Source organism: Zootoca vivipara, chromosome 17 (genome assembly GCF_963506605.1).
Source record: "Zootoca vivipara chromosome 17, rZooViv1.1, whole genome shotgun sequence".
Taxonomy (NCBI): domain Eukaryota; kingdom Metazoa; phylum Chordata; class Lepidosauria; order Squamata; family Lacertidae; genus Zootoca; species Zootoca vivipara.
In genome coordinates this window covers 24,665,780-24,682,632 of record NC_083292.1, presented here as the reverse complement: position 1 = coordinate 24,682,632, position 16,853 = coordinate 24,665,780, and the positions used below count along the sequence as shown (strand labels likewise).

At 46.4% G+C, this 16,853-nt stretch overlaps 2 protein-coding genes across 3 annotated transcripts; both read left to right on the top strand.

Moving 5' to 3' along the window:
• Positions 1–887: 887 nt before the first annotated feature.
• LOC118075951 (arylacetamide deacetylase-like 4) lies at positions 888–8,098 on the top strand. Of its 2 annotated transcripts, none has more exons than XM_035098383.2 (4): positions 888–2,073; positions 2,679–2,895; positions 3,702–3,765; positions 6,251–8,098. In XM_035098383.2, exons 1-4 carry the CDS (start codon positions 1,897–1,899, stop codon positions 7,029–7,031), a joined length of 1,239 nt encoding a protein of 412 aa, XP_034954274.1. In that variant the 5' UTR covers positions 888–1,896; the 3' UTR covers positions 7,032–8,098. The 2 variants fall into 2 exon arrangements, with proteins under 2 accessions (XP_034954274.1, XP_034954273.1); XM_035098382.2 differs by lacking the exon at positions 888–2,073 and adding an exon at positions 2,084–2,567.
• Positions 8,099–8,170: 72 nt separating this feature from the next.
• LOC118075952 (G patch domain-containing protein 4) lies at positions 8,171–16,514 on the top strand. Its single transcript, XM_035098384.2, has 8 exons — positions 8,171–8,297; positions 8,921–9,010; positions 9,717–9,790; positions 10,272–10,364; positions 11,903–12,010; positions 12,247–12,353; positions 13,262–13,312; positions 14,148–16,514. The coding sequence occupies exons 2-8, from the start codon at positions 8,929–8,931 to the stop codon at positions 14,536–14,538; spliced, it is 906 nt and encodes a 301-aa protein (XP_034954275.2). The 5' UTR covers positions 8,171–8,297; positions 8,921–8,928; the 3' UTR covers positions 14,539–16,514.
• The last annotated feature ends 339 nt before the right edge of the window (positions 16,515–16,853 follow it).

The following is a 16,853-nucleotide window of genomic DNA, read 5'->3' as shown; positions in this document are numbered from 1 at the left end:
TCATTAAAAACTTCCTTATCCTGCTTCTTTGAGAGAAGCTGACAAATTTAGGATAGATGCTCTATATATATCAACTCAGGGACAGGGAACCAGACAGAGGGCCTTCTCGGTAGTTGCGCCTGCCCTGTGGAACGCCCTCCTGTCAGATGTCAAGGAAATAAACATCTATCTGACTTTTATAAGACATCTGAAGGCAGCCCTGTATACAGAAGCTTTAAATGTTTGATGTTTCATTGTTTTTTTTAAAAAAAAATATTCTGTTGGGAGCTGTCCCAGTGGTTGAGGAAACCCAGCCAGATGGGCGGGTTATAAATGTTGTTAAATTATTATTATTATGCTTAATTGAATAGCAGTTGCTGGAAGCTGCGGGAGGGGAGAGATGCTCTTGGGCTCCAATCCTCCTTGCAGGCTTGGTCACCGTGAAGAGACAGTACTGTACTGAGATTCCTGCATTGCAGGGAGTTGGACTAGATGACTCTGAGGGTCCCCTTCCTTCCATCTCTATGATTCTAACAGGCTGCGGGACTAGATGGGCCGTTGGCCTGATCAAACTACAGTACAGGACTCTTCACGTGATCTGTGTGTGCACGCAGACGTACGTGTGTGTGTGTGTGTGTGTGAGAGAGAGAGAGAGAGAGAGAGAGAGAGAGAGAACGTACTGTACCTTCAGGGAGAAGCCAGACTCTTCTCTGCAACGAGGATGAATCAGCTGCAACCCCTCCCCCACCTGACCCGCAGCTTCCCTGCCTGCTCTCTCTCCACCCCCAACCCCAGTTCCACGGGTACTGCATTGCATTGCACAAGCACCCACCCACCCAAAGCTTGCTGCACGCCAAGGCGCTTTGCACGCACCCGATTCCTTGCAGGACAAGGGCAGTACCCGACGGTAGAGGGGACGGGTCAGCTGTTCTTCTTAGGCCGCGCCCCTTTTCCCAAGTCAGTATCCAGCATCTCTCTCTCTCTCTCTCTCTCTTGCGCTCTCTCTCTAGCAGCTTGCACTCTCTAGCTTTAACCCTTAAGGCAACGAGGCAGGGCAACTTCGCCTTCAAGGGAGGATGTGTGGATGTATGGAAAGTCCCCCGCGGTTTGCAGAAAGCTCCTCTCTCCGTTTGCAAGGCTAGTCTGCGGAAGGGCACCTGCCTGTCTATAAAAGGAAACAAAATGCAAAGCCTGCTACGCTGCTTTTCCTAGCATGCACGCGGATATACCGTGAAAGCAAAGGCCGGGGAGTCGGATAGGAACTGCGTGTTGGGCGGGCGCAGGAGGGAGAGGAAGGACTAGACGAGGCGCGAGGGGCGGGCGGGAAGGCGGGGGAAAGAGCGAAGGCGCGCTGCTGGGCGGAATACTTTTTGCGCCTTTTTGCCATTTTTTCTCACACACACCCCTTCAGTCTTGACACCCGGGTAGGCCTGCCCCCAGCGCACCCCCTTCCTCCGCATCTGCGCCCATGGCTTTGATGTGCCGTCCCTGATAACCTGAGCTGTCCAATTCATGAGATGCTAAAGTATTTTGTGTGGGAGAGGAAGCATCACAAAATGAGTATGTGTTGCAAGGCTAAAACAAGAAAACGATGCTTGTCCTGATCTGCTCGGCCTTCATGAATCTATGGAAATCCCATGCACCTCTCCCCTCTGGAGGAGGGATGAGAGTGTACAGCCACACCCTGTGTGAGGAATAACAGCAGCAATCAATAATCCAGGATAGCCTTCAATCTGAACGGATTACTAAAATATTTTCTCAGTTGAAAGCTAAGTATGTGGGTTGGCTGAGGATGTTCTTGCACATGGAGAAGACTATTCTCATACAAAAGCTGATTAGCATTGTCCCAGACAAACTCCCTACAAAAGCATCAGCTCAGGCAAATTCCCTACCTTTACGCTTCTGAGTTTAAGGGAAATGGCATTTGGTGGAACTCTGTGGATGCTGATATTATATATATTTTCATTCATTCATTCCTTGCTGTTTGCATGGGGAGTCTATTATCATTTTAAAAGGACCTACGTTCCTCCAGGAATCACCCAGGGCGCAAAATTACGAGTTTTCGCTTTTGCAATGGAATATTCACTTGGACTGGTAAGTTTGTTTTGCATATATCACAATCGAAGGGATGGAGTGACCCACGCTTCTTATCAATAAGGCTACAATGTTCAGGATTTTCTAGTTCAGGGAAAAGGCAAGCAACTGGTGACATGATGGAGGTCTGTAAAATTATGGATGACATGGAGAAAGTGTATAGAGAAAAGCTTTTCTCCTCCTCTCATGACACTAGAACTTGCGGGCATCCAATGAAGCTGAATGTTGGAAGATTCAGGACAGATAGAAGAAAGGACTTCTCCGCACCTGACATATTCAAACTATGGAAGTCTCTTTCACAGGAGGCAGTGATGGCTGCCAAGTTGAATAGCTTCCAAAGAAGATAAGATAAATTCAGGGAGGAGGAGGTTTGGGGTGGCTACTAGTCTCCATGCTTATGCTCTGCGTCTAAAGCTGAAGGCAGCAATGTTTCTGAATACCTTTTGATGGGAGAGGGCTCCTGTGCACAGATCCTGCTTGAAGGTTTCCCACAGGTACTGTGAAAACAGGCTGCTGGACTAGATGGGCCATTGGGCAGGTCCAACAGGCTCTTTTTACATTCTTATGTACATATATATGTATGCTAAATGTTTTGATTTAAACAGGGATTGATTCTGGAAAAACTGGGCATTTGCAATAGATACATCATCTGGAAGATTGCATTCAATGTCATACCAACAGGGAAGGACTCAAAGTTGATCCAAAAGGACCTGGTTTTTGATGGGGTGCCCGTGAGGGTGTACTGGCCCAAGACATCACCTGCTGGGAACAGGAGAGGAATCATCTTCCTTCATGGAGGCGCTGGAATCACTGGAAGCATCCGTAAGTTCTTTGAAAGAGTCTCAAAAAGGTTTACTATATGGTTTGTGGAGAATTTGGGGTGGTACTTTAATGTAAAGTTCCCAAAATGTTTGCTATGTAGAGGTGGGGTGATTCCATAGCTGTCGTGTTTTCCCTTTTCTCGCGAGGAAGCCTTTTCAGCATAAGGGAATTTCCCTTAAAAGGAAGAACTTGACAGCTATGGGTGGTCCGTACTGCTGCTGTTGACAGTTTAAATTTAATGTAGGATGTGATTGCGTGGTAAGAAAACGGGGGCCCTGTTACAAAAAGGTAATCAGTTCTAGTACTGTATTAATTCCTAGTATCACAGTCAATAAAATATCCTTAAAATGTCAAAGAAGCTGTTTCTGCTTCATGCCCCAAAGGACTTCTATGAAAGGGATCCCAGATATGATCAGAAGTAACTGGAAAGAAGCCCAGAAATGTGGCTGGAAGTTTTGTTTTGTTTTATTTTTTGCCATTGACACTGGTTTCTGTTCCTGATCAGGAGAGAGTAAAACCCACATAATGGTTTTTAGTGAGTGATTTACAAATAGTTCAGCTGAGATTGACCAACTGAGATCGATTCAAAGTTGTTGTTTTCTCTAATCGTGTGGCATGTACTGTACATTTTATTATGACATAAAAATAAATAAATAAGCAGATCTAAATTAGTCATATCTCTTGATTTCAAAAGATTTACTTTTAGCAGGACTGACACAGACTTCAACTCACAATTATATCAGTGGTCTTGACCAGGAAAAATTGTAATGGAGGTGTTGGGGGGGGGGGCTTTTGCTTTCTTCCAGGAGCCTCTGAAAAGGTCTGCCGTTTCATGGCCAACCAAAGTGATTCAGTGGTTGTGAGTGTCGGGTAAGTGGTTTCACTCTCTTGGTATCCGTGTAATGCCCCTCAGCTTCTAACCTCTCCTAAGACCTGATCCCAGAGGAATTATTCTATTCTATTCTATTCTTTTATTTTATTTTATTTTATTTTATTATTTGTACCTCACCCAGCCAACATATAAAAATGTAATAAAACATTGCACATTAAAAAGCTCCCCTTAACAGGTCTGCCTTCAAATGTCTTCAAAAAGGTTATATAGTTACTCATCTCCTTGACATCTGACATACCCAGCAACATTTCTCTGATGAAAATACCGATGTCCTACCATACTCTTCAACATTTCTCGGATTAAAATAGGGACATCATAAGGAAAAGTGGGCCATTCCGGGGTCAAATCAGAAACCGGGACAGCTTCTGTAAATCTGGGACTGTCCCTAGAAAATAGAGTCACTTGGAGGGTCTGAGGAGGGTGTTCCTCCACTAACAAGAAGGCCCTCTGCTTGGTTCCCTGTAACTTTACTTCTAGCAGTGAGGGAACATCCAGAAGGCTCTCAGAGCCGGATTTCAATGTCCTGGCTGAACGATGAGGGTGGAGATGCTCCTTCAGGTATACAGAGCTGAAGCCGTTTAGGACTTTAAAGGTCAGCACCAACACTTTGATTTGTGCTCTGAAATGTACTGGGAGCCAATGTCGTTCTTTTAACACCAGAGTTATATGGTCCCAACAGCTGCTCCAAGTCACCAGTCTAGCTGCTACATTCTGGATTAGTTGTACTTTCCGAGTCACCTTCAAAAGTAGCCCCACATTGAGCGCATTGCAGTAGTCAAAGCCAGAGATGACCAGAGCATGTACCACCCTGGTGAGACAATGTGCAGGCAGGTAGGGTCTCAGCCAGCGTACCAGGTGGAGTTGGTAGACACAGACCTGACCTGTGCCCCCATGGACACCTGTGAGTCCAGAATGACTCCTAGGCTGTGCACCTGGTCCTTTAGGAGCACGGTTTCCCCATTCAGAACCAGGGAGTCCCCCACACCCACCGAGCCCCTGTCCCCCAGAAACACTACTTCTATCTTGTTGGGATTCAACTTCAATCGGTGAAATGCCATCCAGCCTTATAAAGTTGTAAACAGTGATTTTGCCAACATTTATGTAGAATGAATGGGTGTTCATTTTTGTATTTAGATTTCTAGTTCAAACCCCTTTGACATTCAAACCCCTTTGACATGGGAAAGGCACAAGTAGGACCTGAGCAGAAGAGCTCTCTCCCCAGTTACAGTTTCCAGCAACTGGTATTCAGAAGCATTACTGCCTCTCATAGTCGCGGTAGCACATCATCCTTGTGACTATAGTATCCATTGGTATTAGCAATTGCTAGGAGTCTTGCCAACCTGATCAGGAGAGCTGTGGAGGGAGCAAAGGTAGATACCAAGTAGTGGGATTATAACTTCATTGATGCACAGGGTGCTGGGTGGTGCTACAGGAACCTGCTAATGGACAGAGGAAAACAAAAATAGAACCTCCAAGTGCCCCTATTTTCAGTGACAGTCCCAGATTTTCAGAAGCCATCCCGGTTTCTGATTTGATCCCAGAATGTCCCACTTTTCTTTAGGACGTCCCTATTTTCATCAAGAAATGTTGGAGGGTTTGGAATTATGCGACCCCTGAGCCAAAGAAATAAGTAACTACAGTATACAACCTTTAGAAGACATCTGAAGGCAGCACTGTATTGGGAAGTGTTTTAATGTTTAATACTTTATTATGTTGTTATATATGGGGATGTGGGCGGTGCTGTGGGTTAAACCACTGAGCCTAGGGCTTGCTGATCAAAAGGTCGGCGGTTCGAATCCCCACGACGGGGTGAGATCCCGTTGCTCGGTCCCAGCTCCTGCCAACCTAGCAGTTTGAAAACACGTCAAAGTGCAAGTAGATAAATACAGCGGGAAGGTAAACAGCGTTTCTTTGTGCTGCTCTGGTTCGCCAGAAGCGGCTTTGTCATGCTGGCCACATGACCCGGAAGCTGTACGCCGGCTCCCTCGGCCAATAACGTGAGATGAGCGCCGCAACCCCAGAGTCGGTCACGACTGGACCTAATGGTCAGGGGTCCCTTTACCTTTACGTTTATGTTGTTATATATGTTAGAAGCCGCCCAGAGTGGCTGGGGCAACCCAGTCAGATGGGTGGGGTATAACTAATTGATTATTATTATGGAATAGAATGTCCCTATTTTCATCGGAGAAATGATGGGGGGTATGCAAGAAGGAAGGAGCTGGAAGGTAGAGAAAGGTGTGTTGTAATGAAACAGTCTATTCTTCAAAAGGGAAGGTTTGCATTTGCTTTCCATTTTTGTCTCAGGTCCACCTGTGTGCCCCCCAGAAGCTTGCACAGAAAGAAATATGGCCAGGGAGGGGAGGGGGGAGATTCTCAGCACTTGCAGTATGCTGTTACAGAAAATGGTCTTTTTCCATGAAGTGTATGTTGTCGAATGTGGGCGATATCTTGTTTTCTCTTTAGATTTCGTTTAGCTCCTGAGCATCCCTATCCAGTCCCTGTAATGGACTGTTTAACTGCTGCAATACACTTTCTGAAGAATGCCAAGGAATATGGAGTGGACCCCAACTGCATTGCCATTGTAGGGGAGAGTAGCGGAGGCACTTTTGCTGCAGCTGTTTGCCAAGAACTGGTGACCAGGGAGGACCTCCCAAGACTGCGAGCTCAGGTCCTGATCTACCCATTCCTACAAACAGGGGACTTTGATTTGCCATCCTATCAGCAAAACCAATCAGTTCCTCCCTTGTTCAGGAAACGAGCTATCAAACTTGGTTTGAGACATCTCACTGGGAAGGACATAAACGTGGAGGGGGTGATAAAAGGTTCCCATGTCCCTCCTGATTTGCGGGAGAAATACCAAAAATGGATCAGTGCTGATTACATTCCAGAAGAATTTAAGGCTAGGGGCTATGTCCCTCACGCTCCTGCTCCATTTTCAGAAGAACTTTATGAACAAGTTAAAAGAGCTGAAGAGACAATGTATGCCCCCCTTCTAGCAGAGGATGACATAATCCGCCAGCTCCCGGAGACTTTCATTCTAACTTGCGAGTATGATATTCTCCGGGATGACGGGCTGTTGTTTAAAAAGCGGCTAGAGGACAACGGTGTGCCAGTGACTTATCATCATCTTCCAGATGCATGCCATGCAACAATTACCTTTTTTGATTTATGGCCACTTGAATTTCCGAGCTCAAGGATATGTATGCAGCATGTGGTACAATTCTTAAAAAGTTTATATAAATGAATGACCTTCTTTGTCTTCCACTGGCAGCCTTCCCCTGTTGTGGGTGAACATTCCCTCTTCCCTGTTGTCCCAATCCTAAAGTAAGACCCAGTCTGATTGATTAAAATCACCATGACATTTGTTAGTTCTTAAGCAAAGCACTGCTGGATCAGGCCATCGGTCCACCTCATCCACCATCCTGTTCTCAGAGTGAGCAAGCAGAGGCCTCTTGTGATGCCTGCAAGCAGTACCTGGGTGCAAGAAAACTTTTGCAGCATTCAGCATCATACAGCTTGCAATAGTGGAGGAAGATCATAGCTATAGCCTCCTCCATGAATTGGGCCTAATCCTTTTAAAGCCATCCTACCGGGTCACCAGGTTAGCTTATTCAATTAACTGTTGCTCCATAATATTTGAAGATATTTAGCAATAAGGAAGGCGCTCCTGTTTATTAAGATAAACTGAGCTAAGCCCTTGGGAGTGATATAAACTCATTTAAGTACACCATTAGACAGGATTATAGCAAAACACTCATTTCGTAACACTCATTCTGCATTTGTAAGAAATCGAACTTTTAGTGTGGTAGGGCACACACTTTGGAACTCCCTGCCTATTGCTAGCAAGCAGGGTCCCTTGCCACACTATTTTTGGTGCCTGCTAAAATCATTGTTGTTAATGCCAGCCTATCCAGATATGAATAAAGTTGATATATGTTTTAAGCTCATTGTTTATTCCATCCTTCTTTTCTGAATCTTTTAAAGAGCTGTTTTTACTGATAATTTTGTTGTTTTGTTCCTCTTGCAAACTGCTTTGAGGGTCCCCCCCTTGCAATCAAGGTTGTATATAGATTTCATGAAACAATAAAAAATAAATGTGTTAAAAAGCAACGCTTCTGTTTGCAATTGTCATCCGGCAGGTGTATATTTGCAGAGCTTGGGCTGGTGCCTAACAACGATAAAGCTTTTAATAATGCAAATCAGAAAGAACGGCAAGAGAAAAGCCAGTAGCAAAAATCATTTATTAAAAAAAACCCTTTAAACGCGCAGCAATCCAGCACTGAATACAACACGACCCCTAAACGAGCAGCTCTAACCCTCCTCCTCCTCTCCATTTGGTCCCCTCCCTTCAATTCACCCACAATCCTTTGCAGCCAGGGAGTGGGTGGGGAATGATCTTGCTTCCTGTCAAGATGGCCGCGCCCGTCTTGATCACGTGGCTGCATCAAAAGTGAAGCGCTGCAATTCCGAGTTATCCGCGATTTGTGCTTTTTTGTTTCCTGGAGGACCGGTGAGCTGGATGCTTTTTATTGTGGGCGGGGGTTGCTGGAGAGATGCGGGAGTGCAGTCCGAGGCTATTCCGCCTTTGGGCAGAGTGGAGGGTCGCTGGTGAGAGCGTTTGAGTTTCCTTCTGCAGGATTAAGGTCGTTGACGGCTAAGTAATCCTTCTTCTTGTCTAGGGCTATGGTAGAGCAACTGGTTTGCGTGCAGAAGGTCCCAAGCTGGCAGCTCCAGGCAGGACTGGGGGAAATTCCCCGCCTGAAATCCTGGAGAGCAGCTGCCAGTCAGTGTAGGTAATACTGAGGTAACTGGGCTAAGGGTCTGATTCACTATAAGACAGCTTCCTCGGCTTCTATTTAAATCAGTCCTTTATTCAGAACCGTGAGGTCTATGGTTTTTTTCTGAGGAAGGGCTGTAGCTCAGTAGCACAGTATCTGCCTTGCGTGCAGATTCAATCCCTGGCACGCGCAGTAGGGCTGGGGTAGGACTCCCTGCCTAAAATCCTGGAGAGGGACAGCCAGTCCGGCGGGGGGGGGGGGCTCATTCAGACTTCCTTTTGTGCCGTGTTTCTAGGCACAGGTCTGCCGTTCTTTTATTTCACAGCTTCTTTATGTTCCATATGTGTCTATCCAGCTTCTATCATGAATGACACTGCTCAGGAGAATAAAAGCAAAGGGCTGAAATTTGCAGAGAAGCAATTGAAGAAGCATGGCTGGAAGAAAGGTAAGTGGGTGGGGCTTGTTCATGGGCATCCGTTGGATTTATTCAACCCCACCCCCCACCATTTAATGTATATGTATGGAACTGGAGCAACATTAGATCCATCACAGCAGGGGGCAAAAGGGTGGGGTGGGGTGCAGAGAAATACTTCACGGTTGCAAAACAAAAACCAGGCGAAATCTGTGTTTCAACTTCGCACACGCTAGCAGGGTGGGAAGCAGGAAATTGTTTATCTAAAGACCTTAAATCTTTTGTTGGTCCAGTATCATATTCTTTTTCTGTGTGTGTAGTGTTATGGCATGCACTCAGTTCTCGTTATGGTCAGACCCCATGTGCCAGTTAAATACCCTGTTTCTCATATTTTAAGACATACCCATAAAATAAGCCATAGCAGGATTTTTAAGCATTCAAGGAATATAAGCCATACCCCGAAAATAAGACATAGTGATAGGCGCAGCAGCGATGCCGGCCGTGGCAGGAGGAGGAGGGAAAAAATAAGACATCCCTTGAAAATAAGCCATAGTGTGTTTTTTTGAGGAAAAAATAAATATAAGACATGTCTTATAATATGAGAAACACGGTACTAACCACTGTTCTAGCTGCTTGCTTTTTTGGAATGCTATTTGGAACTCATTGGCTGCAAAGAACTCTGCCTCCCGTTTGTTCTTTCTCCTAACCGTGACTCCACTCTTTGCAAACTTTATTTTAGGCAAAGGACTTGGGAAGCGAGAAAATGGGATCTCTGAAGCCATAAAGGTCAAAGTCAAGTGTGACTCAGCTGGGGTAAGGAAGGTTATGATCTTGAGCCTGTGGGTTTAGAAAAGATTAGGGAGGCTGAATCTTTGACCAGCAAGTTCAGTGGAGAAGGAAGGAGCTGGAAAAAAAGGATCTTTAAAAGTGCTCCCTGTTGATTAACATATTATGGGTAGGGTATGAAGTACTCTTCATCAGAGGCAATGGACACTTGACTGATTTAAATAAGGAGCTTGATCATAGAATAGATTTCGTTTTAGCTACAATCTGTTGAGAAGCATCTGTAGTTGTAGAATTCCTGGCCAAAACAAGAAGAAAATTTAAAAAAAATGCAGATAGCTTCAAAACGCAGGAGAGGGAGTCATAAAAGAGAGTGGGATAGTGTGATCGTCTCTTTGGTTTGGGATGTGGTGTTGGGAGCCTTTGGGGCCCTTCAAACTTGTAGGCAAAAGTGGCTGTCACTACTTTGGGAGAGTCTACAGCTCATAACTTCTGTTTCATTCCAACACAGGTGGGCCACAACCCAGCTGAGCAATTCACCTTCCATTGGTGGGACCACCTCTTCAATTCATCTGCTGCTAACATTGCTGTGGAGACTGGGCAGGTAAAGAGGGCATACAACTTTGGGCTTTGGCATTGTTGGAAGGCCCAGGGTTTTGTCATGGTGTGGCAACTTATACAGTAGGTCAGAGGTTTTCAACTTTTTTGAATCCACTGCTCCCTTAACCAACTACATTATTTCTGCGTCACTCCTGTGGGGCTCAGGAGCCCAGTTATGTCACCCCTTTCCTGCAGAGCTGGCAGCCTCTCACCCTTTTTCGATCAGCCTCCTCTCCCCTCTCCTCCTTCCCTGTCCTCTGGTCAGCCACAGCTGCTGCCCCTGGTCTCTGAGCTGCCCCAAAGAGAGGTGCCTCCTCACACTGCCTATTCCCAACAGCAAGGGCTGGTGGACTGGCTGGCTGGGCTCCCTCACTCTGAGGCTGCCTCAGCTCCTGGCAACCAGCCCCCCCTGGCCAGCCCCAGAGGCACCTTTCGCCTGCAGAGCTTGTAGGAAGGGTTTCTGCAACAAACAGCTGCGCAAGCCTTTGGGAGGCAGAGACGTGAGAGGGCATCAGAGGAAGGAAAGAGGGGCAGAGGCCATTGTTGCCCGCGGTACCCCTTACCATCATTCAAGGCTCCCCAAGGTGCCAGGGCACACTGGTTGAAAACTACTGCAGTAGTGTTAAAAACTGGGGGCCAGGGTTCTTGTGAGTTAGGGAAGTCTCCGGTTAGACCTGTAGCTAAAGGTTTGGCTGGATACTTTAAAATGACTGTGGCAGGTCGAACTGTTGTAGAGGTCTTGTTTCCTTCTCAGTTCTGGCACCTCTCAGGTGGGCGCCATTGCTATTATAAGAGAACAAGGGAGGCATTCATGGTGAGTTCTGGCACCTCTTTTTCTAGAAAAACAGCACTATACACACACACTCTTTCTCTCTGGATTGTTGCCCCTGCTCACATTGGTTGCCAAAGCACCCACTTGCTTTGCCAGCCCCCGGTACCCCTCCTTTTACACCTCACCCCAAACCCCCAGCCCCTCACAGCTCCTTTAAGCCTCCCCTGACATCCTCACAGATCCTCTGTGTCTCTCCATCCCTGCTTTATTCCTACCTCTGCTGTTGTTTATATTGCTATTTTAAAAGCTGCATTTTGCTCTCCTCTCCTGCCTTGACTTCATGCACATCCACGATCGTGATGAAGCACTGGGTGCCTGTGGACAGTCTTTTTTTTAAAATGCAAATAGGAAGATATATAAACACACACAACCTTGAAATATATGGATAGCCTGATCATTGATTCCACCACAGCTAAACAGAGTTCAGCTATCTTTCCCCATGCCTGGAAAAAAGTAGAAGTCTTTTTTATTTTATTTTAAAGAACTGTGTGTGGTGTAGCAATGAGCTAAAAGTCCCCTTTCTTCTCTTGCTCGGCTGTTATCTTGCAAGGTGTTCTCTCTGTTCCGTGCCCTCTTCTGTAAAACAGGAACAATCATCACTCTGGTGGTCTCCCTTATAGGGTTGTTGTAAGGTTTGCCATGCGGTGTTTGTTCTTTTTCAGGCTTTGAGCTCTGAACGCAACTGCCCCTCTCTTCTTCCTCCCCTCTAGGATGGTGTCAAAGTGAAAAAAGTATCTGAGCAAGATGGAGTGATAACAAATAAAAAGCCCCGTAAAGCACATGGGGAGAAGAACTTGGTCTATGGGCGCTTTGTGAAGGTATAAGATTTTAAAGATTCGGACTTGTAGTGTTGATGGTGGGGCTTGGCGTGTTTGGAATGGTTTATAGCTCACTGGAAGAGCACCTGCACAGCATGCAGGAGGTTTTGGACTCAGACACCCCCAGTTTAAAAGGATCTCCTATGGAAGGGCCGTTTCCAGTCAGAATGTGGCTTAACACTCTGAGTAAAGATGCATTTCTGGCCACCTCTGACTCATCTATGCCCTGCTCCCAGGCAGCCACATTGACATCTGGCGGAGAAGAGCCTGTATACGTCGTCTCCTCTTCAGACAGCGACAAAGAGGATGAAGATGACCGACTGGACCTATCTACAGCCAGGAGGTAACCAGCGGTGAGATTGGGTTGGGTTGGGCTAGATCCACTTGGTTGGCAAAGAGGTCCTAACCACACTTTCCCCTCTTATTTTTTTGCCTTGAGGGGCTGAATTGGGAGCAAGAAAATGATTTGTATATCTATATATATAAAAATGTAAACCGACCATGTTTGCTGGCATCCACTTTTTGTCTGAAACCGCTTGCCCGATTGGGTTGAAATTTTGACACAACGTTCCAGACCAATGTGGGCGTGTTTGCATACACTAATATTACATAGATGGGGACACCTACCACAGGTAAAAACATGATTTTTAAGAAAAAACACAGCGCCCTCCAGTGGACGTCAAAGGAACATATACCTCACCTGCTGCCATTGGCTGCATACTAGGAGCGACATCACAGCAGAACATTCCAACCGAATATGGGCCTTTAACAGAAATCAACAGCAATGCCGGCTAGGCCACAGGGGTTTTGCGAGGGGAGAGATAGAGGGGTTGGGGTGACGGGGGCCATCACGTGGAAGGAAGATGACGGCATGCAGCGTGGGGAACAGAGAGGGGTGTCGTGCCATCATGCGACTGGGGTGAGGAACGGGGGCACTGACTGGAGGAGGGCCCTACCTTTGTGGAGGATGAATGTTTCAGGACGGGGTATAGGGATTTCATATAACACGCTTGGGTGGGGGAGTAGGGTTGGGATGGGGCTGAATTTTAAACAACAGATGTATAGGGGAAATGATTGTATGCAAAATGAAGGGGGGACTCTGAAGGTCCATTTAACAGACTGACCCACAGCAACGTGTGGCCGGGCCAGCTAGTGTGTGTGTGTGTGTGTGTGTGTGTGTGTGTGTGTGTGTGTGTGTGTATTCCTTAGCTGCAGGCTGGTCACTCCTTAACAGGCTTTTCTCTTTCCCAGGCTGACTGATGAAGAGCTGGTCCAGGCCTGTGGGGGAAGAACAGCCCATAAGTGAGTACCCCCAATTTTAAGGGGAGGGTTGAGTTTTAACAACTTGGGCCAGTTTAGCTGTGAGATCGCCATACCTCATATATGCCCGCTTGACCACCACTTTGATCTGCAAAACTGGAAGAGTTATAGGTTTCACGTTGATGCCCGTTCTGCATTTGTAAGAAATCAATTTTTTTTAGTGTGGCAGCACCTGCACTTTGGAATTCCCTTCCTATTGACACCAGGTGGGCACTTTCGCTATACTCTTTCTGGCGCCTGCTAAAACCACATTTGTTTAGACTAGCCTACCTAGATACGTAGAATGTTTACATGTGTTTTAATCTGTTCTCAGCTAACTGCTGGTTTTAATTATTTGCATGTTTTAAACGGCTGGTTCTACTGATTTTATTGTGTTTGTAAATCAATTTGAGGTTTTGTTTACTGTCAAGTGGTATATAAATATTATGAAATAAATAACGTGCTTAGAACAGACTTCGCCAACTCCGTGGCCTTCAAATATTTTTTACTACACCCTCTTCCTCCCCCCTCCTTTTGCTGATGGGAGTTGTAGTTCGGAATATTTGTGTGGCACCAGGTTGATGAAGGGCTCTCTGCAGCTAGATGTGCAGTGGGTGGTATTAAGTGCATGGGGGTAGGTGGAGCTCTTCTCCTATTTTCTTTCACTGGCCACTGGTAATTGGTGGATTAAGTGACACTTTTCCGCAAGCCAGATTTGGCCCATGTCTACCGGTTGCAGAACCTGGAGAAGTCATGAGCAAAGTTCAGAAGCTTAAGAATGTTTTGGTGGCTGGAGTTGCTACTGCCATTCCCAATGTCTGTTCTGTGCTCTCTCCAGAGGGGCTCGGCATGGCTTAACCATGACTGCAAAACTGGCACGGCTGGAGGAACAGGAAAAAGCTTTCTTGGCTCGCTACGTCCAGCAAAAGGGAGAAAAGCAGGAGGCAACTGAGGCTGCTTTGAATGGCAGCAGCCCACAGCAAAAGAAAGCCAAGAAATGCAAAGAACAAGAAGGCAAGGCTGCGATTCATGAGAGCTTGGAAGTGAGAGTAGGTGAGGATCCCCGGGAAGAGCAAGAGGAGGAGAAATCCAACAAGAAGAAGAAGAAGAAGAAGAAAAGGAAGCACCGGGAGGATGGAGAAAGCAATAAAGGACCGTTGCTAGAAATTGCAGAGAAATGGACAGAAATGGCCAGTCACAGAGGGAAGCCAAAGAAGAAATCAAAATGAAAGTGGGGCGATAGCAATGGGATTTGTGGTGGTGGTCTTCTGCTGGCTGAAATTCTTAGAGCCCAGTTCCTCCTGGATCCTGTCTCGCTGCTGTCCCACATTAGAAACTTGCTGTGTCAACGGCACCCTCTAGCCTAAGCTCATTTGTGCACTTGCTGACACAGAGAGAAGCAGGGGGTTGTATCCAGCGAATCCCTTTTGCAAAGGGAACAGACCTCCCCTGGCTCTGGTCAAAACCTGCTCTAGGAGGTTAGGTAAATGGGTATTAAAAATGTAACAGTGCATGGCTCAATTTTGCTTGGAAGGTGAAGAAACAGCACTGCTACATCACACCTAAAGTCCCAAACTGGGTCCCATTCACACCATACATTTAAAGCACCACGATGCCACTTTAAACAGTCCTGATGGCTTACTACAAATAATCATGGACGTAGTAGGTTTTTTTTAATGGGTGCTGGGTGTTAGGAGACACTGATTCCCTTCCTAGAGCTACAGTTCCCAGTGTGGTTTAACAATCGATCCCTCTTCCATGAGAACACTGGTAGGGGAATGGTGGTCTCTTAACAAACTCAGTACCCTTGACAACCACCTACTCCCAGAATTCTTTGAGGGAAGCCATGACTGTTTCAATGGCTTCGGTCCAGTATACCTGAAGGAGCGTCTCCACCCCCATCATTCTGCCCGGACACTGAGGTCCAGTACCGAGGGCCTTCTGGCGGTTCCCTCATTGCAAGAAGCCAAGTTGCAGGGAACCAGGTAGAGGGCCTTCTCGGTGGTGGCGCCTGCCCTGTGGAACGCCCTCCCATCAGATGTCAGAGAGAAAAACAGCTACCAGATTTTTAGAAGACATCTGAAGGCAGCCCTGTTTAGGGAGGCTTTTAATGTTTAATTGTTTTATTTCATTTTTCTGTTGTAAGCCGCCCAGAGTGGCTGGGGAAACCCAGCCAGATGGGCGGGGTATAAATAATAAATTATTATTTAAATGGGTGAATATGGGTTACATCCAGCGTTAGTCCTAGTGAGATCAACAGACACAACTTAGGTCTACTAATTTAAATGAATCTGCTCCGAGTGGGACAAATGTTGGCTACAACCCCCGCTTTTCATAATGGCCATCTACTGGCCACTGAGAAGCCCAGAAGTAGGCTATCAAGGCATTAGCCCAACAGGGACCTTTGATGTAGCCCAGGGGTTCCCAACAAAATTTTCTCGAGGACCCCTCATCGAGCCGCTATTGTGACAAGGACCCCCATTAATTCCTAATCCTAAAATTAAAAAGTGAGAGCCAAATTAAGAGTCTTTTTATATTTTATATTTATACGTTTTTTACAGTTCTTCCTCTTCATCTGTAGGCCTTTGTCGTTTTAACGAACCACTTTTTAACCAACGGTCCATTTTTAACTACGCGAACTGTAGCTTCCGCGAAAAACAATGCTTTGTTTACAAACACTACTGTTTTGCAAAGAGGCAGCGCGCGCCAGGGAGGAGGGAGGGGAATGGAGAAGACAGGGTACCTGCGCAGTAGCGCACAAATGAAGCCGACGCGTGCAAAGCATCTTGGGGAGGTGAGCATTAGTAGAATGCGCGCGCTGCCTCTTTGCAAAACAGTAGTGTTTGTAAAGCACCACCTAACGGCATACAGCAGAACTACTGCCTCTATCTAATTCTAGTTTTGCGCTAGACTCTGCTCATGCAGGAAGCGGCCAAAACAAAAAATCTGTTATCATACGAAATATATTTAATATATTTTTTATTCTAATAGCATCTTGCGGACCCCTCTGGCATAGCTCGCGGACCCCTGGGGGTCCCCAGACCACCTGTTGGGAACCACTGATGTAGCCAATATCCAGCAGAGAGACTTTCCTCCTCCACACACAAGTCCAGTGTTTCTGCTTTCCCATTTCTTGTGTGCAGCAAGTGTAGAGTTCTGGCATGGAGCTGCCCCAACTGAAGGAGCTGGACTGGATTGGCCCATGCCAGGGTGGCTGCCCAGCTCTGCCCTAAAGGATGCCCACAAATACAACAACAGTTGGGTGGGTTTTTTTTAAGCAAAGTTATTTTTTAATCACACCATTTTTATTGAAGGGAAATGAAAGTTGTCTCAGTCTGTTACAGTCCATAAAACAGTCTCTTCCTTGCACAAAGGAAAAGAATGAAATTCTAAGGGGCCCTCCGGATGTTGCTGAACTACAACTCCCATCAGCCCCAGGAAGCATGGCCGATGGCCAGGGAAGGTGGTGGTAGTTCTAGTTCAGCAACATCTGGAAGGCCAAAGGCTCCTCACATCTGCACTGTTGTTCCTTTTCTCAGACACT